We start from the raw sequence: 27,429 nt of genomic DNA, 5'->3' as shown, positions 1-27,429 counted from the left end.
TTCAGTAGTGGTGTACGGGTGTGGATCAGTACAATGGCTACAGGAGATCCCTTTGTATGCACTCAAGGTCGCATATCCGTTGTGATGTTGTTCAGCGTACATTTCCAATGTCCATTTTGGCTGCATGTTGCTGCTTTGTGTTATAGAGGGTATGGTATGATGTGCAATGTGCATGTGGATGGATATGGCATGTTTGGCGTAATGGATTGATTTCTTTGTTGTGCAGCTTACTACTTGCATGTGGTTTTGTGTCAGGTCCATTGTGGGCTGCCTCGGTGGACAGTGGTGTAAATCTGTATGTCCATTGTTTATCCTGACAACTGTTCACACCCAGTTGGAGTATGCATCTTCCCCCCCCCCAATCACACCCAGTTGGAGTATGCATCCCCCCCCCCAATCACACCCAGTTGGAGTATGCATATCTCCCCCACCCCCAATCACACCCAGTCGGGAGTATGCGTATCTCCCCCCCCCACCCCCCAATCACACCCAGTTGGAGTATGGATATCCCCCCCCCCAATCACACTGCCATGTGCTTGCCCTGCTACTCACCAAGTAGCCACGAACATTGTCCAGCATGTCGCTCCATGTAGCGTGGTATCGTTGAGTTCCGCAGGAACATTGAATCATGGGTTGATCCGGGATATCGGACACAACAATGTGTGATTATCTTGTTTGAGTCACATACCATTTGGACGTTGATGGAGTGGTATTGCTTTCTGTTTCGGTAGACTGCCTCATTGGCATGTGGGTCCACCAATTCCACATGGGTACAGTCGATGGCCCCGACGCAACTTGAGATGCCTGCCAGTGAATAGAAGCCAACTTTGGTGTTGGAGATCTCCTGGGCAGTCCGTGGCAGGGATATGTGTTCACTTGTGTGCTTCAGGAGGGCATCGAGCACCTGGTTCAGCGTGCTTGAGAATACTGGTTGTGATATGCCATGCATCTGCCCTACCGTATGCTGGTAGGTGCCTGTGGCCAGGAAGTGGAGCACAGTGGAAGTGGAGCACAGTTACCACCTTCAGTAGATGGCAGTACGGATGTCTATGAGGCTCACGATGTCGTTGTGTATCATGTCCACAATGGTGGTGATGGTATCCCGGTCCAGACGGTACAGGGTGTGTATCTGCTCAGGGGTTAGATTGAATGGACTGGCTCTAATCCTGGGGATTGGTGGCTGCCTCTGTGGTATGACTAGGTGTACTGGTGGGGCTTGCTGGGCCTGTCTCGCCCTCCTCCTGCGTCTCCTCTGTGCTGCCTGTTGTTGGTGCTGCAATGCAATCATGTCCTCCAACCCATGTAATGCTGCTAGTATTGGAATCATCTTGGTGTGTGAATGGGTGTGGTGTGCTCCTTTTGTACTGCCCCAGTCTCCATTGCCTCCACCTGTGCTGATTGTGGCCACCTGTGGCAGTTTGCACATGTCCCTTAACGGGTGGTTCGTGATGCCGGTTTTTCCGCCATGCCGGTATGGGCTTTTTGGGTCTACTCCATGCCGCTATTAGCATGTCTGCATGCCTTGTGATGGACTCCTATTTCTGCCATGCCGCTATTGTCGACATGAGTGGTCACGTGCCCGCGACCTTGCCGCTATTAGAGGCACCGTACTTAGTGGTGCCGCTAATAGCGGATAGACTGGTCGTAATTGGCAGGAATCCTTTACCGGCATCGTTTTTCCCTTACCGCCTACCGTGTAATGAGGCCCTATGTAAGCCGAAGCACTTCTTTGTAGGTAAGTAGAAAGTCTTTGCACAATGTTTCAGAAGTCTTTGAAGAAAAGAAGAATCAAATGTAGGGCCACAAGCTGATTAGACCTGTGAGTAGTAGAAGATGCAAGCAACACTACAGTAAGAGGTAAGTTCTCTCAGACTTTGTACAGTACCTTTTTAAAATGAAGAAAAGATGCAGCAGATGACTCCTGCTCTTGGGCAGCTCTACAGATCCCACTGTACCTGGGCCTCAGTCATGGAGACAAAAGGGAGGACGTCGGGGGAACTCCTGCAATGCACTGGGACGGTCAAAACTCGTAACAAGCAAACTTCACTTTCAGTGGCTGTTCAGTGTTTCAGCTCTTCGCGTCTACCGCAAATAGCAACACAGCGGTTCTTGGCTGTTGAGATGGACTTTTCTTGCTTCGGGAGTCCCGCACTCTGTTAAGGGGGTTCAGGCTCGGTCAGTCCTGCTTCCTGGGAGTCTGGAGGATCTTCCTGGAGCTCTAGGCCAGCTTAAAAGCAACACACACAATCTGGTGTTCCTCTCCCTGGCTATACGGTTTCCAGCAGCAACTCTGGAAATTCAACCAGCTTCGAGGTGGATGTCCAGGTGCTTACTTTGGAGTTGATTAGTCCCACCAACTCAAGGGGAGAAGTCGTCCTTGCCGGGGCTACTGTCGATGTGAACTTGGCACTGCAGCAGGGCTTTACCCGGCAAACCAACGGTCCAGGAGTTGCAGCAGGCATCCTCTTAAAATTCTTCTTCGGTTCCTTCGTCCAGTGGTCGACTCTGCCTTCCAAGCCAAAAGAGTTGCCTTTTATTCGGTTCTCTCCCATTCATTCCAGCTTAGCTGTCAATCACCCAGCAGGGTGGTCACAGAGTGCATTTGGGTCTCCTAGGAGACTAAGTACAAGGAGTTACGGGCACCTCCCTCACTTCCTGCCTAACCCAGACACCCTGGAGCCAGAGGCGGGTTTCACTTGTGCCAAAGGCAAAAAAACAATGGGACCAAACCTGGTTTGGCGCGCAGAGTAAATCTTGAGGGACCTTTCCACAAAGAAATGGCGAAGAAAGCTAGTGTGTGCTGGGTCTAGAAAGCTACAAATGTAAGTAAAGTCAGTTTCACTTTACTGTTCTTGGAAACAGTCGTTTAACCAACAGAAGGTATTAAAACCTTTGGGAAATCTGAAAGACTTCCCTGTGCCACTGCAGTGAAGGTACTGTGTGACGCTATGTAAAAGATGATTCCTATGGCGTTTGTCAGACTCCACAACCAAAAGAAACGGGGTACAAAGTCCCATTTTAAGATACATGAGAGAGTGGGGGAAAAGGGTCTCTCTCTCTCCAGGTTAAAAAGTCCTCAAAATCCAGCAAAGTTGCTGGGGGTCTCTAAGGTGGAGGGGTTTAGCACATTTCTGAGAATTCTCTCTAACAATGAGGTGTGTATTCTGAGCCATTACAAGTATAGCAGCATAGGTGGGATGTGTCTGTTCTGAGCCATTACAGGTATAGCAGCCCCGATGAGTTGTGTTCTGAGCCATTAGAACCACAGCGGCCCTGAAGAGCTGTGTATTCTGAGCCATCAAAGGTATAGCAGCCCTGATGAGTTGTGTTCTGAGCCATTAGAACCACAGCAGCCCCGAAGAGCTGTGTATTCTGAGCCATCAAAGGTATAGCAGCCCTGATGAGGTGTGTGTTCTGAGCTATTTCACGCATAGCGGCCCTGAAGAGCTGTGTTCTCAGCCATCACAGGTATAGCAGTCCTGATAAGTTGTGTGTTATGAGCCTTTACAAGTAGAGCATCCCGGATGAAATGTGTGTGTTCTGAATAACTGAACATTTAGTAGTTAAAGTTCAGTCCACATGCCTAGCTATGCAATTGGTATGCTTCTGTGATGAAAAGAAAAAGCATAAAATGCCCATGCTGCTGCAACTGTGCTGCCTCTATGAAAGCCAATTAAGCAGAAATGTAGCCCTTGTTTAAGACCATTTTCATTTTACATATTGTCCTAAAGCAAAGTGGAACGCATTTTCATGATTCAAGATGCTTTAATAACACTAACGTATAGGGTGGCCAACTGTCCCGGCTTTCGCGGGATTGTCCTGCAATTAGGGACTCTGTCCTGCAGTTTGCAGTGTGGCTGTGCGGGACGCAGGTTGTCCCGACTTGCCTCCATCACAGCCACTCTGCAAACTGAAGTGGCCATTTACACAGCACAGCACAGCACGGCGCTGCCGCCTGCTGCTTTCTTTCTCCGGGCAGCTCTGCAGCCCTGGCTCCTTTTAAGCCTACAGGTCGAGCTGTAACGCTCGGACACCTGGCTTAATTCAAATGCTTATGCTTTGTTCCTGGGGTCGTGATGGTCATAAAAACGTGACCATCACCTCCCAAGGACAAACCATTTGCATTGCAATTAAGCCAGGAATTAAGAGCCATTAAAAACAAAATGACATTAAAAAAAGGGGCCGGCCAAATGTGAATGACGTGATGTCATCACTGCCTTGTGGGCAAGTGTACCGCGAAAGACTATCAAAGAGTTGGCCACCCTAGTAACCTACAAAATGCAGGCAGTTGAACAAAGTGAACAAAACACCAATTCCCTTTTACCTTACTCAAAGTATTATCTTGATCGACTCATTAGCAGAGGAGAGTGTTACACAAATTAAACAGGCCAGGACTCGTCCCAGTTGCTTCTTTCAAGGAACTGTGTTGATTACTAAAGTAAAGAGTGGATTTGCAACTGCTGCTAGCCAGGCTGTCACCAGTGAGCTCCATGAGTTATGAATAGCCCGTGTAAGTGGTACCCAAGGAAGAATTAAAAATGCTTTATTGACAACATTTCTGTGCGTAAAAAGGCCTGATACGCAACCTATCTGGAAGGATGCTTGTAATTCCTTTGCAGCATTCCTGGCTTTGATATTCTCTTTAGTGATGTATCTATGCCAACCTTCCTCGTGATACTTCCTTACTTGTTGGTTGGACATTTTAGACCTCCCACACTCTAATGCTCCAGGCTCTCGCAGCTTGGATGGAGTTTCTGCCCACTTGATATTTCTCTACTTCTCTCTTGTCTCCACTTTCTGTACTTGATGAATTTGTCTGTCCTTCTCTCTTACAAGACACTGTCATAGATGCTTGTCTTTGCAGCTTGTTGCTCATATAGTATTTTCTCTTTTATTATTAGGTTCTGGTTTGGACCCTTCATAGTCTTCCAGTCAGGGTTATTGAATGTCCTCCTTCTCAGCTTCATACAATTCCAATAACTTGAGTTTACATTCAGTAACTCCATGTGAGTACTGGGACGAGTTTGTCATCTCATCTTCCTTTGTGGTGGCAAGCCCCCTCCGCCCCAGTTCTCCCTGTTACCTTTCTGCAGGTGTAGAAATGTTGCAGGCTCTTTTGTCTCCTCGTCAAGCCCTCATTCTTGGCTGTCCTTCTGTCTATGGGTTGGGACGTTGCTTGCATTCCCAATGACTCTCTCGTTCTTCGTGCTTATCGTTTTCCCACTCTCTGCTCCCCTTACATCTACGGACTTTACCGGTTGGAAGCTGCTCAAGCTTTTTCCGTTGCCTTCTCTGATGGTCTTGGCATAGTTGGTTGGGTGCCATGCCCACCAGGGTATAAGTGTGGTCTCGCCACCACCTGCAGCAGGACTCGGCTTTCCTGCAGTACTACGCTTCTCCCATTGTCGGATACGCTGGGCTTCCAGCATCTTAGTCTGGTGTTCAGCCGCTCTTCGAAAGGTCATGGGCTCTGCATATGTTCTCTGGACTGCTTCCTACAGGTGTGCTCAAGTCAGGGAGCTTGCTGGTGTAGAATCCTCTCTGCCTCCCCTGCTTCCTCTACTCATCGCAGTTAAGTATGCATGTTCTCCTAGAGATTTAAATGTTCTTCTTCATGCGGGTATGTTCCAGCATTACCTTCAGCCAAACAAGTACATGGGACTAATTGCTACAAAGACTATTGTACCATGTTTGCTTCTAGATTGTGTGGCTTAGGGTGTCTCACATGAATGGGAGCTCTTGTCCCCTAAGGGGGAATCGCTCTGTGAAGTCCCACTTGCCCAGGCACCTAAGGAGAGTCTTCCGGGGTGGGATCACCTCCGTAGCCTCAAAAGGCAAAGCTCCACCTTGTGGAGAAGGGACAAATAACTTTGATTCATCAGTGCCCTGCACACCCGTAAGTAGAGAAACTAGTTTTGTGAATTCCCTACATTATGTAAAGAAATTTCACATACAAAAGAAAGCTTACAGCTGTCAGGCTAAAATAAGTCGGGGCAAGTTGTCTGTAGCTTCCAGGAAGTCAAGCAACAAGGAGGCTGGGAATTTCAAAGAGGGGAGTCATGGAGCGTGGGAACACCCGTGGTTTCTGGCTTGCTTAGATGGTTTAGGAAACCTGTATCTTCCTAGTATGTAAAAAAATAAAATATATATATATATATATATATATATATATATATATATATATATATAATCGATTTTTAAGATGCCGAGGACAACTTTTGTTCTATATGAAGTATCCTTAGGCTTTTCTTAAATCAATAGTCATTGTTTCAATATTGCTCATGAGTGTTTTAAATCTGTTTTAGTATGTTGTCGGTTTTGCTTGTTACTTTATATATGTTTTATTTGCAGTGCCTGATACTACGGAGTAAGCCGTGCTACATACATTTCATTAAAATATATATATATATATATATATATATATATATATATATATATATATATATATATATATATATATATATATATAAATGTTGCAGTGGTTTGTGACTAATACAAAGTCATTTTAAATGTTACCATTTCAGCACTATAGGCCAGTGGATAAAGGTCCGAGCTGCAGTGGTGTTTTCTCTTCTGCAAAAAAAAAAGAAGGCATGGAGTTGCATTGTGGTAGTGGTATGCATTGATGACTGGTATTATTATCCGGGAGAAGGCATGGAGCTGCATTGTGGTATGCATTGATTACCGGTATTATTATTATCCGGGAGAAGGCATGGAGCTGCATTGTGGTATGCATTGATGACCGGTATTATTATTATCCGGGAGAAGGCATGGAGCTGCATTGTGGTATGCATTGATGACCGGTGTTAATATTATCCGGGAGAAGGCATGGAGCTGCATTGTGGTATGCATTGATGACCGGTATTAATATTATCCGGGAGAAGGCATGGAGCTGCATTGTGGTATGCATTGATTACCAGTATTAATATTATCCGGGAGAAGGCATGGAGCTGCATTGTGGTATGCATTGATTACCGGTATTAATATTATCCGGGAGAAGGCATGGAGCTGCATTGTGGTATGCATTGATTACCGGTATTAATATTATCCGGGAGAAGGCTGGAGCTGCATTGTGGTATGCATTGATCGCAGGTGTTAATATTACCCCGGAGAAGGCACGGAGCTGCATTGTGGTGTGCATCGATTGCAGGTGTTAAAATTACCCGACATCTATATTCCCATATGTTTCACAGGCCAGTTTGTAAACATGTTCACTTCCCAGATTAGTTGGCATCGTTAAAAGAAAATTGAGGAGCAACACCCACAAGTTCCATTGTATTATAGTTTTAGTTCGTAGGTGGCACTTTAATGGCACCTAATGAGGAAAAATAATTGTTATAGTGTATGTGGAAAGGGATGGCGTGGCAATGGCAGGAACAGGTCTTTGATGTCATTAGGGCTTAGGCTGATTAATTTTGCCTCCTTGGTGACGCTTTGCTTCCGCAATTTGGTTAGAATGCACTTCAGTGACAAATTTAGTTGTGGCTCATTTTTAGTGCCACAGTCAATTTGGGCATGGTTGGCCGTTCAGTGGCACAATTCGTTTGGCCAGGCTGCAAATTATTTGGCTAAATGATGGCACACTAGCACCTCATATTGAATCTACATAGTTCTGCCACAGCGGAAGTGCCTTATGCCACCATTCGTTTTGACTCCTGGCTGGTATTTTAGCACCAGAGGGTGCTAAGGATAGGATAGAATGTGTACAGAGGAATGGCATAAGGTAGAAAAAGATCTTGAGCATTCTTGCACTGCATAGTTTTCGACTGCTGGTTGTGCTTAAGCGCCATCATTACTTGTGGAGCATTGGTGCTACTTTAGAGTTTACTCAGGGGTGCTTGGCACCATAATACCTTTTGGCTTATAGGTAATGCATTAGGGCCTGTATTGAGGCCAGATCGTTTTGTTACATAGGAGGCGCTTTTGCACCACCGTTAGTTATTTCCTTATAGTTTTAGTTAATCAGCAGTCTGTTGCAAAGGAATTTCTGAAGATGAGGGGGTTATGGCATGCAATGGAAAGTGCACACTGACAATCACTTCAGAGGCAGGGTGGGATAATGAAGTGCATGGAGACTGCGCCCCTGTCCTATGGTTCTGCTCCTTTGGCCTTTCAGGCTGCCTTCCTAGTTTCTGTCCGTGGGACATGAGGGGTTCTGCAAGTTTCTTACAGCCAAAAGTGAAGGCTTTCTCAGTGCCAGTAAAGAAATGGGGCCAAACTGTGCAGCCCCATCTACGGGGGGGCCAAAGTTAATTGAGATGTCATTTTCGGATCTCTAGCCCCTTCTGGCTTTGACTTTCTTTGAAGAAAGTTTGCCAATTCCAAATCCTTCACAGTGGGCGGTGTCATCCGGCCACTAGAAGCCAAGCTATAAGCCTCCTTAAATTGCCTTTTCCTGTAATCCAGTTTCAAGTGTCACTCTAAATTTGTCAGGGGATGCAGACATGTGTAAATCCCCGCCTCTTAGTCCATAAACTAATGTTGCAAACCCGATGACCACATTCTGCCATTTCTTTTCTTTTATTTGACCCACCTGAGACATTGCTTTGGCTTTCCCAAGGTCAGTATACCCCATAACCATGACTTTCAGTGTGGATTTCATGAACATGAGATTGCAAACCCAAGATGGCTTCCAGACTCGCGACTTTATGCCTGGTAACCACTGATCGCAGACCTGCACTCAGATTTAAATGTGGAATCTGTTTGCAAACTCCATGAAAGAACTATCACCTTTTTGTACCCCCTTTCTGGGGTCTTTAAATAAATCACCAAACCACAAGTAAACAAGCCCACGTTTGGTGTCTGTTCAGCTGGTGTTCTGCTATGTAAGAGCAAAACTCCCCCTTGGGAGTTTGAGTGGGAATTGGTGGGGACGTTTTTGGGGCATCTGCCCGCATATAAATTTGACCCAGGAACACTTAGAGTGGACTGTATCCTTTAGTCCAGTTTCATCCTGAAAAGGGTGGGGGTCCCCCTATTAATAGAAGCTTTAGTTTAAGCATAATTACAGAGATACCATTACTGTTTCTGTTCTATTTATACTATATGTTTTTAGGTAGTGCTTCATGTGAGATTTTTTCCTGCTTCTATGCACTGTTATGATAGATGTTACTATTTCTCAATTGCCTGATGCTTAATTCATCAAACTCGGGAGGGATGAAGGGCTGACTCAGTCTTGCCAGGATTTAAACTTGCGTTTTGATATTTCGTACCGTTCGTAGAGATGAATAGATCAGTCTGTCTGCCTATCATTGGCTCTCCCAGATGGAAAATTTAATAAATGCAGTATGGACTTTGAATAACTGATATAGCTTTGTAGATAATAATCCAAGGTGATCCTGAGATATTAGTATTTGACCCTCTAGTGCAGGGGTCTGCAACCTGTGGCTCTCCAGATGTTTTGGACTACGATTCCCATGATCCCTCACTATTGACTATACTTGATAGGGCTGATGGGATTTGCTGTACAAAGCATATGGGGAGCCAAAGGTTGAAGACCCCTGCTCTAGTGCATTAACACACATACATGAATGCAGGTGAGGTTGATAATTTGCAAAGGTTGAAGTTGAAGTCTGGTTGGTATTCGGTAATTATTTTATTAAACTGGAGTTTGATAGTCAAATTATGGGCCTGATTATGATGGAGGTGCTAATGGTAAAACAATGGTACTTTAAAGACCAAATGTTTTTAAGATGCCATTTAATTATGAATTGGGATTGCTTGGGGTATTTACCACATCGGGTACATAGAAAGGACTGTATTGGGTATGTATTACCTACCGTACTAAACACGTGGTGTTTTAAAAACCACCCACTTGTACAATACCGCCTAATTATGATTTGCGATCAATGTGATATTTACTCCATGGGGTACTTACAAAGTACTGCATGGAAGAATCGGTGCAGTAGGAAGTACCCCATTTAGTAAATATCCCATCACCCCAGAATCATAATTACGTGGCATTGTACAAATGAGAGCTGTTTAAAAACCATTAACACCATATCCATAATGATGCCCTTTGTCTTCTATAAAATAAAGCAATTATTTGTGTAAAAATGCTGAGCAAACATTCTCTTCAAAAGGAACGTATGTACAGTTCTAGTAACTAGAAAGTGACCTAGAGAGTAAAATGACCCTCTACATCTACTCGTACCCCTCAGACTGAGTGTCTTTGACAATAAACGTTCACTGCAGCCTCACATTGATGCACTGGCACGCCTGGAGACCATGAACATGGCAGCGGTGCGTGGTATAAATGACAATAATAGAATCTCACTTCTAGGTCCACATGTTTGGAAAGATTGAGCCCTACCATGACATGACTCCTCCTCTTATGCTGCAAGCTTCAGTTAGAGCCTTAGTGAGGTTAAGAAACCTGCACGCCCTACAGGAGCGCCTGACTTCCTGTCCCACCCCAGCCATTCATTCATTGGCTCGGACAGGACAGCAATGCTTCCAGGCATGACGGGTACAGCGGCTGGCGGGGTTTAGGTAAGTGAAGGGTGAACACAGAGGTGGTAGGCAGTTTACTACTGTGCACCGTTGTACCTCGGCTATCATACCACCGTTCTTTTGCTTTAAACTCAAGTAACGAAGGCATTCCAAACAAGCGGCGCGACCGACATCCGCTGACTTTCTCGCTGCAACCTGTGCCGCTGCATTCAAACAGGCTCCCCAGGACAACAACTCCATTAATTCGTAAGAGTGAAAAAACTAACCGCAATTATCTTGTGGCTTATCCCTTTCTACCCTCCTGAAGAACCAGTACAACTATACTGGGGAAACGCGTGTCGAGGGAACTAGTATGTTGTGAGATCCAACACATGCGCACAAGAAATCACTTTGAAGCAATTACCAATGTCCGTATTACCTTTTTAATATCGATCTAGAAGCGCAATAAAGCCTTAAGGACTCCACAAAGGACTCTCAAAAATTAAGAGCAATATGAACAAAACCTCAATTATATAAAGTTCTCAAGCACTCTTAAGAACAAGAGCATTTTGCACAGAAATTTACTGTAACCAGGACCTAAAGGACTTTTACAAACTGGAGCAATCCAAAGGACTCTGAAGAATCAGAGCATTTCAAATGGTTATCTATTGTGACGCTGACAATATATTCAACAAACAATAAAACAACAATATGAAAGGATATTTTTTGTGAAGTGAACAATATATCCAATCAATAGGAAATTCATTGCGACAAGGATCTACTAAGAAAAAGAACGTTGCAAACAGATAGCCATTGTGAAGTTAACAATACATTTCAGAAAGGATACCTATTGTGGAGCCTACATCTAAATAAACAAGTATCTGAAACGTTCACTGTGTCTCTGCTAGTTTTTTGAAAGCTCTACTAACCCACTGAATCCTGTAGTACACTAAATATTTTGTTTATTTCCTTTCAGCATTGGGCAACCTCAAAGCCGTACTACCATGCAGCCCCAGTTACCACTTAATTAAAACATAGCTTACAATTGAGAGCTCGCTTTGAGATTGCCAACAGGTTGCAAACCTCTTCAAGTAGGCAGTCTGCTGCCTACCACCTCTTTGTGCTCATTTGGCTCTCGCTCCCCTTCATCTCCCATGCCCCCTCCCTACCCAAAACACTGCCGCTGTCCCCATCTTCTTTTCCCTATCCCAACTCCCCTCACCGAAAACACAAGTTCTTCCCCACCCCACAAAGTGCAACCATTCCCTTTTCCCTGCCCCCTGCCTGAAACATCAGCGTAGTCCCTACACTCCTGCCCCTTTTCTCTTCACACCTTTTAACCCCTTTTTCTTGTCGCAAGTCTCCTTTAGACTGTTTTCTTGCCCTCATTCACATTTATCCCCTTTTCTTACAGCCCCACTCGGGCCCTTTTCTTGCCCCATTCCTGTTTAGGCCCTTTTCTTGCCCACCGGGTCCGTTTGACCCTTTTCTTGCCCCATACCGTTTGGGCTCTTTTCTTGCTCCCTTACCTTTTCTTGCCCAATTCCTGTTTAGCCCCTCTTCTAGATCTATTCTAGCGTAATCCCATTTAGCCAATTTTCTTGTCCCAGTCCTCTTTAGACCCTTATCTTGCCCCCATTAGCCCCATTTCTGGTCCCAGTCTCTTTTAGCCCATTTTCTTGCCTCCCAACCCTGACACAGACCCCTCCTCATTCCCTTGGCTCGGTTTGTGCTTGGCCATAAGAGCTGAGCCAGACCCCCAGGCTCGGCACTGGCTCGGCCCTACCCCTGAATTTCCTGGTTCTCCCAGGTCTAGGCGTCCAGTGTTGCTGCGTGGGTGGTGGCGCAAGTAGCAGTGGTACTTTTCTGCCCTTGCATCAGTCTGCCAGTGCCAGGCCAGCCTGCCATTTTCAGGCTTCGTGTGCTGATTGCGGGAAGTTCCATATATATGTAGATCTTCGCATAATTATTAAGAAAACAAATATTTGTATCCAGATGGAAATAAATTAAAGTCTGTGTTCTCAGGATTTTGGTGCTCCAAAATGCCATTGGCATCTCTGCGCCTGTTTCATCTCCTCGGGAATCCCCATCTCAGCAGTTTGCAAGTAAGCAGTCGCATCTTTACACCATTGAAGTGGCAACCTGCACAACATGGCCGCCCTCTTGCAAACCCAACCTTCTGGACTACACATTCCCTGCAAGACATTCGTAACTTTAGCAGCTGCTGCGACCATGGAATTCTGAATTTGAGTGTTGATTGACTAATATATTAAAAACAACTGCACAGATGTGTTCTGTTTAATAGTTAGATCCTCATCTATTCGGTGCGCAAGCAGGGCTGACACATTTTTCATTAAAAATCTGTAGGTAAACCAGTGTAGTTTGGGAGAGTCGCGCCTGTGAGGGTGCGCACAAAAAAAAAAGGATTAATATTATAAAAACAAAATGACATTAAAAAAAGGGGCCGGCCAAATGTGAATTACGTGATGTCATCACTGCCTTGTGGGCAAGTGTACCGCGAAAGACTATCAAAGAGTTGGCCACCCTAGTAACCTACAAAATGCAGGCAGTTGAACAAAGTGAACAAAACACCAATTCCCTTTTACCTTACACAAAGTATTATCTTGATCGACTCATTAACAGAGGAGAGTGTTACACAAATTAAACAGGCCAGGACTCGTCCCAGTTGCTTCTTTCAAGGAACTGTGTTGATTACTAAAGTAAAGAGTGGATTTGCAACTGCTGCTAGCCAGGCTGTCACCAGTGAGCTCCATGATTTATGGGGGTGCTGCCATAAATAGCCCGTGTAAGTGGTACCCAAGGAAGAATTAAAAATGCTTTATTGACAACATTTCTGTGCGTAAAAAGGCCTGATACGCAACCTATCTGGAGGGATGCTTGTAATTCCTTTGCAGCATTCCTGGCTTTGATATTCTCTTTAGTGATGTATCTATGCCAACCTTCCTCGTGATACTTCCTTACTTGTTGGTTGGACATTTTAGACCTCCCACACTCTAATGCTCCAGGCTCTCGCAGCTTGGATGGAGTTTCTGCCCACTTGATATTTCTCCACTTCTCTCTTGTCTCCACTTTCTGTACTTGATGAATTTGTCTGTCCTTCTCTCTTACAAGACACTGTCATAGATGCTTGTCTTTGCAGCTTGTTGCTCATATAGTATTTTCTCTTTTATTATTAGGTTCTGGTTTGGACCATTCATAGTCTTCCAGTCAGGGTTATTGAATGTCCTCCTTCTCAGCTTCATACAATTCCAATAACTTGGGTTTACATTCAGTAACTCCATGTGAGTACTGAGACGAGTTTGTCTTCTCATCTTCCTTTGTGGTGGCAAGCCCCCTCCGCCCCAGTTCTCCCTGTTACCTTTCTGCAGGTGTAGAAATGTTGCAGGCTCTTTTGTCTCCTCGTCAAGCCCTCATTCTTGGCTGTCCTCCTTCTGTGTATGGGTTGGGACGTTGCTTGCATTCCCAATGACTCTCTCGTTCTTCGTGCTTATCGTTTTCCCACTCTCTGCTCCCCTTACATCTACGGACTTTACCGGTTGGAAGCTGCTCAAGCTTTTTCAGTTGCCTTCTCTGATGGTCTTGGCATAGTTGGTTGGGTGCCATGCCCACCAGGGTATAAGTGTGGTCTCGCCACCACCTGCAGCAGGACTCGGCTTTCCTGCAGTACTACGCTTCTCCCATTGTCGGATACGCTGGGCTTCCAGCATCTTAGTCTGGTGTTCAGCCGCTCTTCGAAAGGTCATGGGCTCCGCATATGTTCTCTGGACTGCTTCCTACAGGTGTGCTCAAGTCAGGGAGCTTGCTGGTGTAGAATCCTCTCTGCCTCCCCTGCTTCCTCTACTCGTCGCAGTTAAGTATGCATGTTATCCTAGAGATTTAAATGTTCTTCTTCATGCGGGTATGTTCCAGCATTACCTTCAGCCAAACAAGTACATGGGACTAATTGCTACAAAGACTATTGTACCATGTTTGCTTCTAAATTGTGTGGCTTAGGGTGTCTCACATGAATGGGAGCTCTTGTCCCCTAAGGGGCAATCACTCTGTGAAGTCCCACTTGCCCAGGCACCTAAGGAGAGTCTTCCGGAGTGGGATCACCTCCGTAGCCTCAAAAGGCAAAGCTCCACCTTGTGGAGAAGGGAAAAATAACTTTGATTCATCACAGTGCCCTGCGCACCCGTAAGTAGAGAAACTAGTTTTGTGAATTCCCTACATTATGTAAAGAAATTTCACATACAAAAGAAAGCTTACAGCTGTCAGGCTAAAATAAGTCGGGGCAAGTTGTCTGTAGCTTCCAGGAAGTCAAGCAACACTCCTTTTTAAGGAGGCTGGGAATTTCAAAGAGGGGAGTCATGGAGCGTGGGAACACCCGTGGTTTCTGGCTTGCTTAGATGGTTTAGGAAACCTGTATCTTCCTAGTATGTAAAAAAATAAAATATATATATATATATAATCGATTTTTAAGATGCCAAGGACAACTTTTGTTCTATATGAAGTATCCTTAGGCTTTTCTTAAATCAATAGTCATTGTTTCAATATTGCTCATGAGTGTTTTAAATCTGTTTTAGTATGTTGTCGGTTTTGCTTGTTACTTTATATATGTTTTATTTGCAGTGCCTGATACTACGGAGTAAGCCGTGCTACATACATTTCATTAAAATATATATATATATATATATATATATATATATATATATATATATATATATATTAAATGTTGCAGTGGTTTGTGACTAATACAAAGTCATTTTAAATGTTACCATTTCAGCACTATAGGCCAGTGGATAAAGGTCCGAGCTGCAGTGGTGTTTTCTCTTCTGCAAAAAAAAAGAAGGCATGGAGTTGCATTGTGGTAGTGGTATGCATTGATGACTGGTATTATTATTATCCGGGAGAAGGCATGGAGCTGCATTGTGGTATGCATTGATGACCGGTATTATTATTATCCGGGAGAAGGCATGGAGCTGCATTGTGGTATGCATCGATGACCGGTATTATTATTATCCGGGAGAAGGCATGGAGCTGCATTGTGGTATGCATGGATTACCGGTATTAATATTATCCGGAAGAAGGCATGGAGCTGCATTGTGGTATGCATTGATTACCGGTATTAATATTATCCGGGAGAAGGCATGGAGCTGCATTGTGGTATGCATTGATTACCGGTATTAATATTATCCGGCAGAAGGCATGGAGCTGCATTGTGGTATGCATTGATGACCGGTATTATTATTATCCGGGAGAAGGCATGGAGCTGCATTGTGGTATGCATTGATTACCGGTATTATTATTATCCGGGAGAAGGCATGGAGCTGCATTGTGGTATGCATTGATTACCGGTATTAATATTATCCGGGAGAAGGCATGGAGCTGCATTGTGGTATGCATTGATTACCGGTATTAATATTATCCGGGAGAAGGCATGGAGCTGCATTGTGGTATGCATTGATCACCGGTGTTAATATTATCTGGGAGAAGGCTGGAGCTGCATTGTGGTATGCATTGATTACTGGTGTTAATATTATCTGGGAGAAGGCTGGAGCTGCATTGTGGTATGCATTGATCGCAGGTGTTAATATTACCCGACATCTATATTCCCATATGGTTCACAGGCCAGTTTGTAAACATGTTCACTTCCCAGATTAGTTGGCATCGTTAAAAGAAAATTGAGGAGCAACACCCACAAGTTCCATTGTATTATAGTTTTAGTTCGTAGGTGGCACTTTAATGGCACCTAATGAGGAAAAATAATTGTTATAGTGGATGTGGAAAGGGATGGCGGGCCAATGGCAGGAACAGGTCTTTGATGTCATTAGGGCTTAGGCTGATTCATTTTGCCTCCTTGGCGACGCTTTGCTTCCGCAATTTGGTTAGAATGCACTTCAGTGACAAATTTAGTTGTGGCTCATTTTTAGTGCCACAGTCAATTTGGGCATGGTTGGCCGTTCAGTGGCACAATTCGTTTGGCCAGGCTGCAAATCATTTGGCTAAATGATGGCACACTAGCACCTCATATTGAATCTACATAGTTCTGCCACAGCGGAAGTGCCTTATGCCACCATTCGTTTTGACTCCTGGCTGGTATTTTAGCACCAGAGGGTGCTAAGGATAGAATGTGTACAGAGGAATGGCATAAGGTAGAAACAGATCTTGAGCATCCTTGCACTGCATAGTTTTCGACTGCTGGTTGTGCTTAAGCGCCATCATTACTTGTGGAGCTTTGGTGCTACTTTAGATTTTACTCAGGGGTGCTTGGCACCATAATACCTTTTGGCTTATAGGTAATGCATTAGGGCCTGTATTGAGGCCAGATCGTTTTGTTACATAGGAGGCGCTTTTGCACCACCGTTAGTTATTTCCTTATAGTTTTGGTTAATCAGCAGTCTGTTGCAAAGGAATTTCTGAAGATGAGGGGGTTATGGCATGCAATGGAAAGTGCACACTGACAATCACTTCAGAGGTAGGGTGGGATAATGAAGTGCATGGAGACTGCGCCCCTGTCCTATGGTTCTGCTCCTTTGGCCTTTCAGGCTGCCTTCCTAGTTTCTGTCCCTGGGACATGAGGGGTTCTGCAAGTTTCTTACAGCCAAAAATGTAGGCTTTCTCAGTGCCTGTAAAGAAATGGGGTCAAACTGTGCAGCCCCATCTACGGGGGGCCAAAGTTAATTGAGATGTCATTTTCGGATCTCTAGCCCCTTCTGGCTTTGATTTTCTTTGAAGAAAGTTTGCCAATTCCAAATCCTTCACAGTGGGCGGTGTCATCCGGCCACTAGAAGCCAAGCTATAAGCCTCCTTAAATTGCCTGTTCCTGTAATCCAGTTTCAAGTGTCACTCTAAATTTGTCAGGGGATGCAGACATGTGTAAATCCCCGCCTCTTAGTCCATAAACTAATGTTGCAAACCCGATGACCACATTCTGCCATTTCTTTTCTTTTATTTGACCCACCTGAGACATTGCTTTGGCTTTCCCAAGGTCAGTATACCCCATAACCATGACTTTCAGTGTGGATTTCATGAACATGAGATTGCAAACCCAAGATGGCTTCCAGACTCGCGACCTGCACTCAGATTTAAATGTGGAATCTGTTTGCAAACTCCATGAAAGAACTATCACCTTTTTGTACCCCCTTTCTGGGGTCTTTAAAGAAATCACCAAACCACAAGTAAGCAAGCCCACGTTTGGTGTCTGTTCAGCTGGTGTTCTGCTGTGTAAGAGCAAAACTCCCCCTTGGGAGTTTGAGTGGGAATTGGTGGGGACGTTTTTGGGGCATCTGCCCGCATATAAATTTGACCCAGGAACACTTAGAGTGGACTGTATCCTTTAGTCCAGTTTCATCCTGAAAAGGGTGGGGCTCCCCCTATTAATAGAAGCTTTAGTTTAAGCATAATTACAGAGATACCATTACTGTTTCTGTTCTATTTATATTATATGTTTTTAGGTAGTGCTTCATGTGAGATTTCCTTCCTGCTTCTATGCACTGTTATGATAGATGTTACTATTTCTCAATTTCCTGATGCTTAATTTATCAAACTCGGGAGGGATGAAGGGCTGAGTCAGTCTTGCCAGGATTTAGACTTGCGTTTTGATATTTCGTACCGTTCGTAGAGATGAATAGATCAGTCTGTCTGCCGATCATTGGCTCTCCCTAATGGAAAATTTAATAAATGCAGTATGGACTTTGAATAACTGATATAGCTTTATAGATAATAATCCAAGGTGATCCTGAGATATTAGTATTTGACCCTCTAGTGCAGGGGTCTGCAACCTGTGGCTCTCCAGATGTTTTGGACTACGATTCCCATGATCCCTCACTATTGACTATACTTGATAGGGCTGATGGGATTTGCTGTACAAAGCATATGGGGAGCCAAAGGTTGAAGACCCCTGCTCTAGTGCATTAACACACATACATGAATGCAGGTGAGGTTGATAATTTGCAAAGGTTGAAGTTGAAGTCTGGTTGGTATTCGGTAATTATTTTATTAAACTGGAGTTTAATAGTCAAATTATGGGCCTGATTATGATGGAGGTGCTAATGGTAAAACAATGGTACTTTAAAGACCAAATGTTTTTAAGATGCCATTTAATTATGAATTGGGATTGCTTGGGGTATTTACCACATCGGGTACATAGAAAGGACTGTATTGGGTATGTATTACCTACCGTACTAAACACATGGTGTTTTAAAAACCACCCACTTGTACAATACCGCCTAATTATGATTTGCGATCAATGTGATATTTACTCCATGGGGTACTTACAAAGTACTGCATGGAAGAATCGGTGCAGTAGGAAGTACCCCATTTAGTAAATATCCCATCACCCCAGAATCATAATTACGTGGCATTGTACAAATGAGAGCTGTTTAAAAACCATTAACACCATATCCATAATGATGCCCTTTGTCTTCTATAAAATAAAGCAATTATTTGTGTAAAAATGCTGAGCAAACATTCTCTTCAAAAGGAACGTATGTACAGTTCTAGTAACTAGAAAGTGACCTAGAGAGTAAAATGACCCTCTACATCTACTCGTACCCCTCAGACTGAGTGTCTTTGACAATAAACGTTCACTGCAGCCTCACATTGATGCACTGGCACGCCTGGAGACCATGAACATGGCAGCGGTGCGTGGTATAAATGACAATAATAGAATCTCACTTCTAGGTCCACATGTTTGGAAAGATTGAGCCCTACCATGACATGACTCCTCCTCTTATGCTGCAAGCTTCAGTTAGAGCCTTAGTGAGGTTAAGAAACCTGCACGCCCTACAGGAGCGCCTGACTTCCTGTCCCACCCCAGCCATTCATTCATTGGCTCGGACAGGACAGCAATGCTTCCAGGCATGACGGGTACAGCGGCTGGCGGGGTTTAGGTAAGTGAAGGGTGAACACAGAGGTGGTAGGCAGTTTACTACTGTGCACCGTTGTACCTCGGCTATCATACCACCGTTCTTTTGCTTTAAACTCAAGTAACGAAGGCATTCCAAACAAGCGGCGCGACCGACATCCGCTGACTTTCTCGCGGCAATCTGTGCCGCTGCATTCAACAGGCACCCCAGGACAACAACTCCATTAATTCGTAAGAGTGAAAAAACTAACCGCAATTATCTTGTGGCTGATCCCTTTCTACCCTCCTGAAGAACCAGTACAACTATACTGGGCAACCGCGTGTCGAGGGAACTAGTATGTTGTGAGATCCAACACATGCGCACAAGAAATCACTTTGAAGCAATTACCAATGTCCGTATTACCTTTTTAATATCTATCTAGAAGCGCAATAAAGCCTTAAGGACTCCACAAAGGACTCTCAAAAAATTAAGAGCAATATGAACAAAACCTCAATTTATATAAAGTTCTCAAGCACTCTTAAGAACAAGAGCATTTTGCACAGAAATTTACTGTAACCAGGACCTAAAGGACTTTTACAAACTGGAGCAATCCAAAGGACTCTGAAGAATCAGAGCATTTCAAATAGTTATCTATTGTGACGCTGACAATATATTCAACAAACAAGAAAACAACAATATGAAAGGATATTTTTTGTGAAGTTAACAATATATCCAATCAATAGGAAATTCATTGCGACAAGGATCTACTAAGAAAAAGAACGTTGCAAACAGATAGCCATTGTGAAGTTAACAATACATTTCAGAAAAGATACCTATTGTGGAGCCTATATCTAAATAAACAAGTATCTGCAACGTTCACTGTGTCTCTGCTAGTTTTTTACAAGCTCTACTAACCCACTGAATACTGTAGTACACTAAATATTTTGTTTATTTCCTTTCAGCATTGGGCAACCTCAAAGCCGTACTACCATGCAGCCCCAGTTACCACTTAATTAAAAAAAATAGCTTACAATTGAGAGCTCGCTTTGAGATTGCCAACAGGTTGCAAACCTCTTCAAGTAGGCAGTCTGCTGCCTACCACCTCTTTGTGCTCATTTGACTCTCGCTCCCCTTCATCTCCCATACCCCCACCCTACCCAAAACACTGCCGCTGTCCCCATCTTCTTTTCCCTATCCCAACTCCCCTCACCGAAAACACAAGTTCTTCCCCACCCCACAAAGTGCAACCATTCCCTTTTCCCTGCCCCCTGCCTGAAACATCAGCGTAGTCCCTACACTCCTGCCCCTTTTCTCTCCGCACCTTTTAACCCCTTTTCTTGTCGCAAGTCTCCTTTAGCCTGTTTTATTGCCCTCATTCACATTTATCCCCTTTTCTTACAGCCCCACTCTGGCCCTTTTCTTGCCCCCATTCCTGTTTAGCCCTTTTCTTTCCCACCAGGTCCGTTTGACCCTTTTCTTGCCCCATACCGTTTGGGCTCTTTTCTTGCTCCCTTACCTTTTCTTGCCCATTTCCTGTTTAGCCCCTCTTCTATATCCATTCCGCGTAATCCCATTTAGCCAATGTTCTTGTCCCAGTCCTCTTTAGACCCTTATCTTGCCCCCATTAGCCCCATTTCTGGTCCCAGTCTCTTTTAGCCCATTTTCTTGCCTCCCAACCCTGACACAGACCCCTCCTCATTCCCTTGGCTCGGTTTGTGCTTGGCCATAAGAGCTGAGCCAGACCCCCAGGCTCGGCACTGGCTCGGCCCTACCCCTGAATTTCCTGGTTCTCCCAGGTCTAGGCGTCCAGCGTTGCTGCGTGGGTGGCGGCGCAAGTAGCAGTGGTACTTTTCTGCCCTTGCATCAGTCTGCCAGTGCCAGGCCAGCCTGCCATTTTCAGGCTTCGTGTGCTGATTGCGGGAAGTTCCATATATATGTAGATCTTCACATAATTATTAAGAAAACAGGAATATTTGTATCCAGATGGAAATAAATTAAAGTCTGTGTTCTCAGGATTTTGGTGCTCCAAAATGCCATTGGCATCTCTGCGCCTGTTTCATCTCCTCGGGAATCCCCATCTCAGCAGTTTGCAAGTAAGCAGTCGCATCTTTACACCATTGAAGTGGCAACCTGCACAACATGGCCGTCCTCTTGCAAACCCAACCTTCTGGACTACACATTCCCTGCAAGACATTCGTAACTTTAGCAGCTGCTGCGACCATGGAATTCTGAATTTGAGTGTTGATTGACTAATATATTAAAAGCAACTGCACAGATGTGTTCTGTTTAATAGTTAGATCCTCATCTATTCGGTGCGCAAGCAGGGCTGACACATTTTTCATTAAAAATCTGTAGGTAAACCAGTGTAGTTTGGGAGAGTCGCGCCTGTGAGGGTGCGCACAAAAAAAAAGGATTAATATCAAAGTGCATTTGAACCTTTTGCTCCCCCGCAACAACCACATTACTTATTCCTCAGAATTATATATATATATATATATATATATATTTTTTTTTTTTCAGTTTTGATCACTTTCGTTTTTCAAATGTCTGTTTTCGCCTTGACACGGGCTGCAGAAAAACTGGGAGAAAAAAACAAAGATATATCTTAAAAATGAGACACCGGAATAAAACCTCCCTCCCTCACCAGAGTCCAAGTTCTGTATGATTCAGCTGCGTTCACAGAGGAGCAGGGTGAAAAAGATTCACTTTATAGCAGTGTTGTGTCCAAAGGAGACTTTCATTTTAGAATTAATACTGAGCAAGGAGAAATATTGGGCAACCTGCATCTCTGACTGGCTGAAGAACAGTCTCAAGTCAAGGAAAGGTATTCTATTACATAATAAAGTTAAAAAAAAGGAGCGAAACTTGAAATCTACTGAAACCATGGCCCCTTCCTACCCTCTGTGGGAAAGAGTAAGCAACATTCTCCATAACTGAGCATGCCATGTAGATAAAATGGGGGGGCGGCGGCTAAGTGAGTTAATGCATCTGTTAAAGCGATGCGCTCTGTGTGTACCGTGCAGGTAATATATGGCCTTGTTTGCTGACTTGCTTACTCAGCAATTCATTCCAATGTCAACATCTGTATCATTGAGTTGGTTAGTAGCAACACATGTGCAGTTACAGCAGTATCTAGCTGCTAGACGCTGGTGCGATGACCCCTTAAAAGCCCCTTTAATGTAATCTTCTTTTTCAATGCCAACCTGAATGGATGTGTTTTTCGAAAAATCAGTTTATAGTCCAAGGGACCATGCATGATGAAATACTGTAGGCAGTCAGACGGGCCTTTTAAAGACCCTCATTGTATATTAGAAAATTGAGCGGATTATCTGAAAACGAATGACCGTGCTTGCCCACAGCATCTGCTCAGTGCTGTGCCCCCTTACGCTGGAGGATACCACCACCACCACACTTGCAGCCATCATTAGGTGATTAATGCCCTGTGCCTGCCCTGGAAAAGATTGACATATTTCTGCCTCTACTCCTACCCAGGCCTCTCCTTTTTCCATTGAACTGGGAATAGCTGCAAAACTCCCCAAATTGTCCTGAACCACAACCCTTTGTTTTCTATAGTTCTACGCGGGGTCTGTGTGTGATTTCTATATGGAAAAAAATTAACCTAAATTATGGGATTAAGGATTCCTTTCAGTTTTAATGTTTGATTTTCATGGTTTTGTGTAACCTTTGCGATTTGGAAAGACAGTGATGGTGGTCTTTCATGTAATTGTATTGCACCAACCAATAGGAGGCTCTCTTTACAGGTCTGAAGCCTGAGCCACCTGCATACATTGGAGCCTCTTTCTTTAGCAGGGAAGACATGTGCTCTGGAGCTTGCTGGTGCTGTATGTTGGAATTCTGGAATCTAGTACAGATACAGCCACTAGAGGGCCTTCATCAGAAGCGATATCACCATATGTTCCTCTCCTCCAATAGCTAATTTATGATCCATGCAACTTAAATAAAACTGCTGCTGGTCATTCAACAGCTCACACTATTCACATTAACATGTTTGCTTTTGTTTTCCAGCTTATTGGTTGGTTGGTGATCGGAGTGTTTGCGGTGAGCATTTTCCTCCTCAAGTGTCTGAAGCATTGCTGCTCCCAAATGAGCTTTCGACAGGAAGATTACTGGTCCGAATATCGCTCTGCGGAAAATATGCTGTTCAGCCGCACTGCTGAAGTTCACGCTAAGGTTCTAGCAGCTTCCAACGTAAAGCAGTTCTTTGGCATGGTGGCCCTGGATAAAGACGAGAAGGAGCTGGTCAAAGAGTTCCCAGTGGATGACGTCCAACCAACCTTCCAGTGGGACGACATTACTGGAGTCTACACCTACAAGGAAACCAATGGCTTACCTGTGTACAGCCGGCTTCACAAGTGGGCAAAGAAGGCGATGGGGGAGCAGACCGATCCCGACGGCAAAGAAATGACACTGCTTGGGGTCTGAACAGATTCTGTGACCAATATAAAGACACTTTCCATCCTATTTTATTAGGGTGTCCTACGTGGCCCGAGCATATTCGTTACTGGGACAACTTTTTGTGCTCTGCCAAATCTTTTTTTTTTTTGTTTGCCCAACTCGTTTTCTTCCTCATCCAGATGAGGGAAAGGATACATTTTGAACACCCTCTGGATTATTTTAGTGATCGTGTTAATGCATGTGAACTTTTATAGACTCCATGAACAGTTTACTATATTTCTCTTATGCAAACCATCTATGGGGCATATTGTTTTTATAACCATTTTACCTATCGTTTCTTTTTTTAATAAAAATGGATATGATAATTTTTTTTCTGGAAAGTCTTATTTAGAGGTCCAAATGAAGTGCCAATTTTTGGCCATTATGAGCTCCTTTTTTTTTTTTTTAAAAAAATTGTTTTTATGTAAATGTTTTTTATTTTAAATCTATTGCAGTAATTCGTCAAATGTGATGGTGGTCTTCTGTCTAGTCCAGATCTTGTGTTGCCTGAAATATAATCTTCTGAAGATTGGTCGGCACAAGGGAGCGTGAGCAAAAGCTAGTGGCGTTCTCTTCTATGTAGGAGCAGTCTTGACTTCCTATGTCTAGACTAAGTTTCCGAGCTGAACTAAGCTGCGCTGCGCCAATTGACATCCTTTAGTAAAAGAATAACATTGTAGGCTGCCCAATACGCCAGCTGGCTACTTGAGAGGTGGACTCTACGTGATAGGTAACTGACCTACCCTTTCCTCTGTCATGTCCATACTTGTAAATAAATGTTGCTTTTTTTAAATTATACCGTTCCTAATGTGTGGGGTTAAAGTTGCACAGACATTATTCTGATCCTTTCGCATTTGTATACCATTTTAGATGGAAATGCAGTGCAGGTGACATGACTGAATTATAGTAAATTAGAGCATTTTACGGTATAATCCTTTGTCTCCTGCAAGTGGAAATGTATAGAACACCTTGGTCCATGTTACCGAGCCATTGCAGTAGTGCTGTGCACTTTTGCATCCCTTTAGCACTGGGGCAGGAATGCATTCATGATTGCATGTTTAGACCACTCAGTTCCAAATATGAATTTTAGGCCAGGCTTTGCAACGGCGTTCATGTCTGAGGGATTGGGTGAGCCATCCGTTAGATGAATGATGGTGACAGGATTTTCAGTGTGTGGACGGTTAAATAGTTGGTGCACAAGATTGTTTGCCAACGATTCCTCTTCTTGTGTCAAGTGTATAATGCAAGATTTCAGTGGTTTAATTTCCAGCAAGAAACTGATGTAGTGATGGGATTGTCAGATGCATTACTGACGCCAAGGATCGTTATGGAATAATTTATTGTCGGTGATGTCTGGACAAGACCCTGCTTCGGATCCCCCAGAGCTCAGCCCCACATACTTTTTTTTTAGAAGTCTGCTTCTGCACAGGATGCCTTGATTGTGGCCTTTGCAGCACGTGCTCCTGTATGATTGTACAATCTCAATGGTGCTCCTGTCTTTTTTAGGTCATGTAGGTCTGTGGGTATGTTAGTCTTCTTTTGTTTAAATCTGCTCACCATATGTAGTTGGTAGAGAATTATACTCCCAAGTAGTGCTATATTTGAATCACTGGGCAGGCTATATTATGTATTAGCAATGTATTGTTTTTTTCTCCATCTACGGGGCTATAACCACGACTTTGGGGTTTTCCCTATGTATTATATGGTAACTATCCTTACAGAATCGCTGACAGATGCTGCGTAGCCTGGAATTAGCATGTTGTGTTTTGACCGTGATTACCTGTGTTATCTGTAAAAGGAAGATGACGTGTTATTCTGTGAAACACTTTTGGTCCATCCCTTTCTTCCCATGTTCTTGTCTCCGGATCACTCATGTATACAATGAAAAGACAAGGCAAAGGCAAAACCATGTCGTACATGAGTAACTGGGAAGGCCTCAATGCACTGGCTGTTCTTTCTCAATCATACCCACGCGCTGGTGCCTTGATTGAGGGACATGATGCAGTTTAGAAGACCACTCAATAGACCTATTTTTGTCAGGATTGTTACATGACTTTTTTTATGGATAGTGACGAGTGCTATCCTAAGATCGATGAATGCCATGTAGGCCTTTTTAATCCTCAAGCATTCAGGACTTGGGCATGGTCATTTGTAAAGTCAGAAACTGAAATGCCCTATATCTCTTCCTTTGGATGCCTAATTAATACTCATCAAGGATGCCCTCATCTTCTGCCCTGTCTCGTTTCCTATGAAAACAAAAGCTACCATACAACTTAGCACCGAAATCGGGCACAGAATTGGTCAATAGCATTTAAGCTTCTTACTCTGCCCTTTTGTTTTCAATAATAGAACTATTTCACTCACCTTCTGGGATTTAGGGACATAGTTACATTTTACTAGTCCATTAAAGAGAAGTATAGGTTCCACTATGTTGGATGCATGTTTGCAGAGGTCTGGGGTGCTTCTGTTGGGACACAGGGACTGTCCTCCTTTTGTTCCATAATGACTTCAACAATTTCTCTCATTCTGGGATCATCCTTTTAACGAACCTGATAAAGTCCGTTCATCACTATTCTCCAGAATTGTCACTGGTGATCATTTCCCATACCTACAAGAGTCACCAAGATACACTCTCTGTACGCCTGCTTTTTCTGCGATGGAGTCCTTTATATTCTGATCTCAATTGCTTAATGCTGACAAGGTCTCTATCTAGCATTTTTAAAGTCTTAACAATTTAACTTTGAAATCTCTACAGAGCTTGGTCGAACCATCTCTCTGCTGCAAGAGTGTATCTGACACTACCTCGCTTGCGTAAGACGCGAGTGGGAGGCTGGGATTTTTCAATTCTTGCACCTGGTATGTGGAACTTACTCCCTAATTGCTTATGCAGTATTGACGACCGTCTATTATTCCAGAAAACCTAAAAAACCCACCTTTTTAGGCTCTGTCTCAGCTGAAACTTTGTTTCCTGGAGTGGCTCTTTACCCCTCTCGCTTCTTCCCAGCGCCTAGATGCCTTTTGGCCTTAGCTCGCGTTTTGTAAATGTGATTACATTACATTGCATTTTAGGGTACGCCCAATTCAGTTGGCCCACCCCACCATCTGATGCTGTACTTTTTTATATCTCCCCATCAATGTCATCAGAAAACGATTTAAGTATATTCTCTATATTTACTAGTTCATTGCAAAGGACTTTCTCTCCCTAGAATTTAGATCTGCGTTTTCAATGTTGGGTTTTATTTTTAGTCTACTGTTGGATGCTGGCAATCAGCCCAGAGAAAGCTTGTCAATGTCAGAATAGGCTTTATTCCATTGAGAGCCCACACAGCAGGTCATTGTTTCACGGCCTTCAATCCGTGGACAGTCTTTCCTTTGGTGAAATGCGTTTCTATGGGAGGGGGACGGATCAAATTTACAAGGGGCAGGGGGCGGAGCAGAGGACAAGAGAGCCAGCCCAACATAAAGAAAAGAAGACTGAGCCCAAAGATGGGCCTCCCACCCTGCAATTTATAAAACAAAATCCGGGGTTCAAGCACATACACACACTGGAGTACATAACTGGCGATTGCTCAAGTCGGACCAAGAATCGTGTGGACCCAGGAATCGGTAAGTAACATTACTAACATAGTAGTTTTATCTTTTGGTGGCAAAGATGGGCAACTTAGGTAGGCAGGAACAATGAAGAGTTAGAGTA

At 43.9% G+C, this 27,429-nt stretch overlaps 1 protein-coding gene across 2 annotated transcripts in view; it reads left to right on the top strand.

Annotated features, from left to right (window-relative positions):
• Nucleotides 1-24,066, top strand: part of LOC138473167 (calcium homeostasis modulator protein 2-like) — a 52,650-nt gene extending 28,584 nt beyond the window's left edge. For both annotated transcript variants that reach the window (XM_069611708.1, XM_069611709.1), the window contains exon 3: nucleotides 23,307-24,066. In XM_069611708.1, coding sequence (XP_069467809.1) covers nucleotides 23,307-23,723 — 417 coding nt within the window. In that variant the 3' untranslated portion in view covers nucleotides 23,724-24,066. The remainder of the gene's footprint in view (nucleotides 1-23,306) is intronic.
• The last annotated feature ends 3,363 nt before the right edge of the window (nucleotides 24,067-27,429 follow it).

The sequence above is a fragment of the Ambystoma mexicanum genome, chromosome 8 (genome assembly GCF_040938575.1).
Source record: "Ambystoma mexicanum isolate Mex_15411 chromosome 8, UKY_AmexF1_1, whole genome shotgun sequence".
NCBI classification, from domain to species: domain Eukaryota; kingdom Metazoa; phylum Chordata; class Amphibia; order Caudata; family Ambystomatidae; genus Ambystoma; species Ambystoma mexicanum.
The sequence above is the reverse complement of the archived record's forward strand: the minus strand, read 5'-3'. Positions and strand labels throughout refer to the sequence as shown.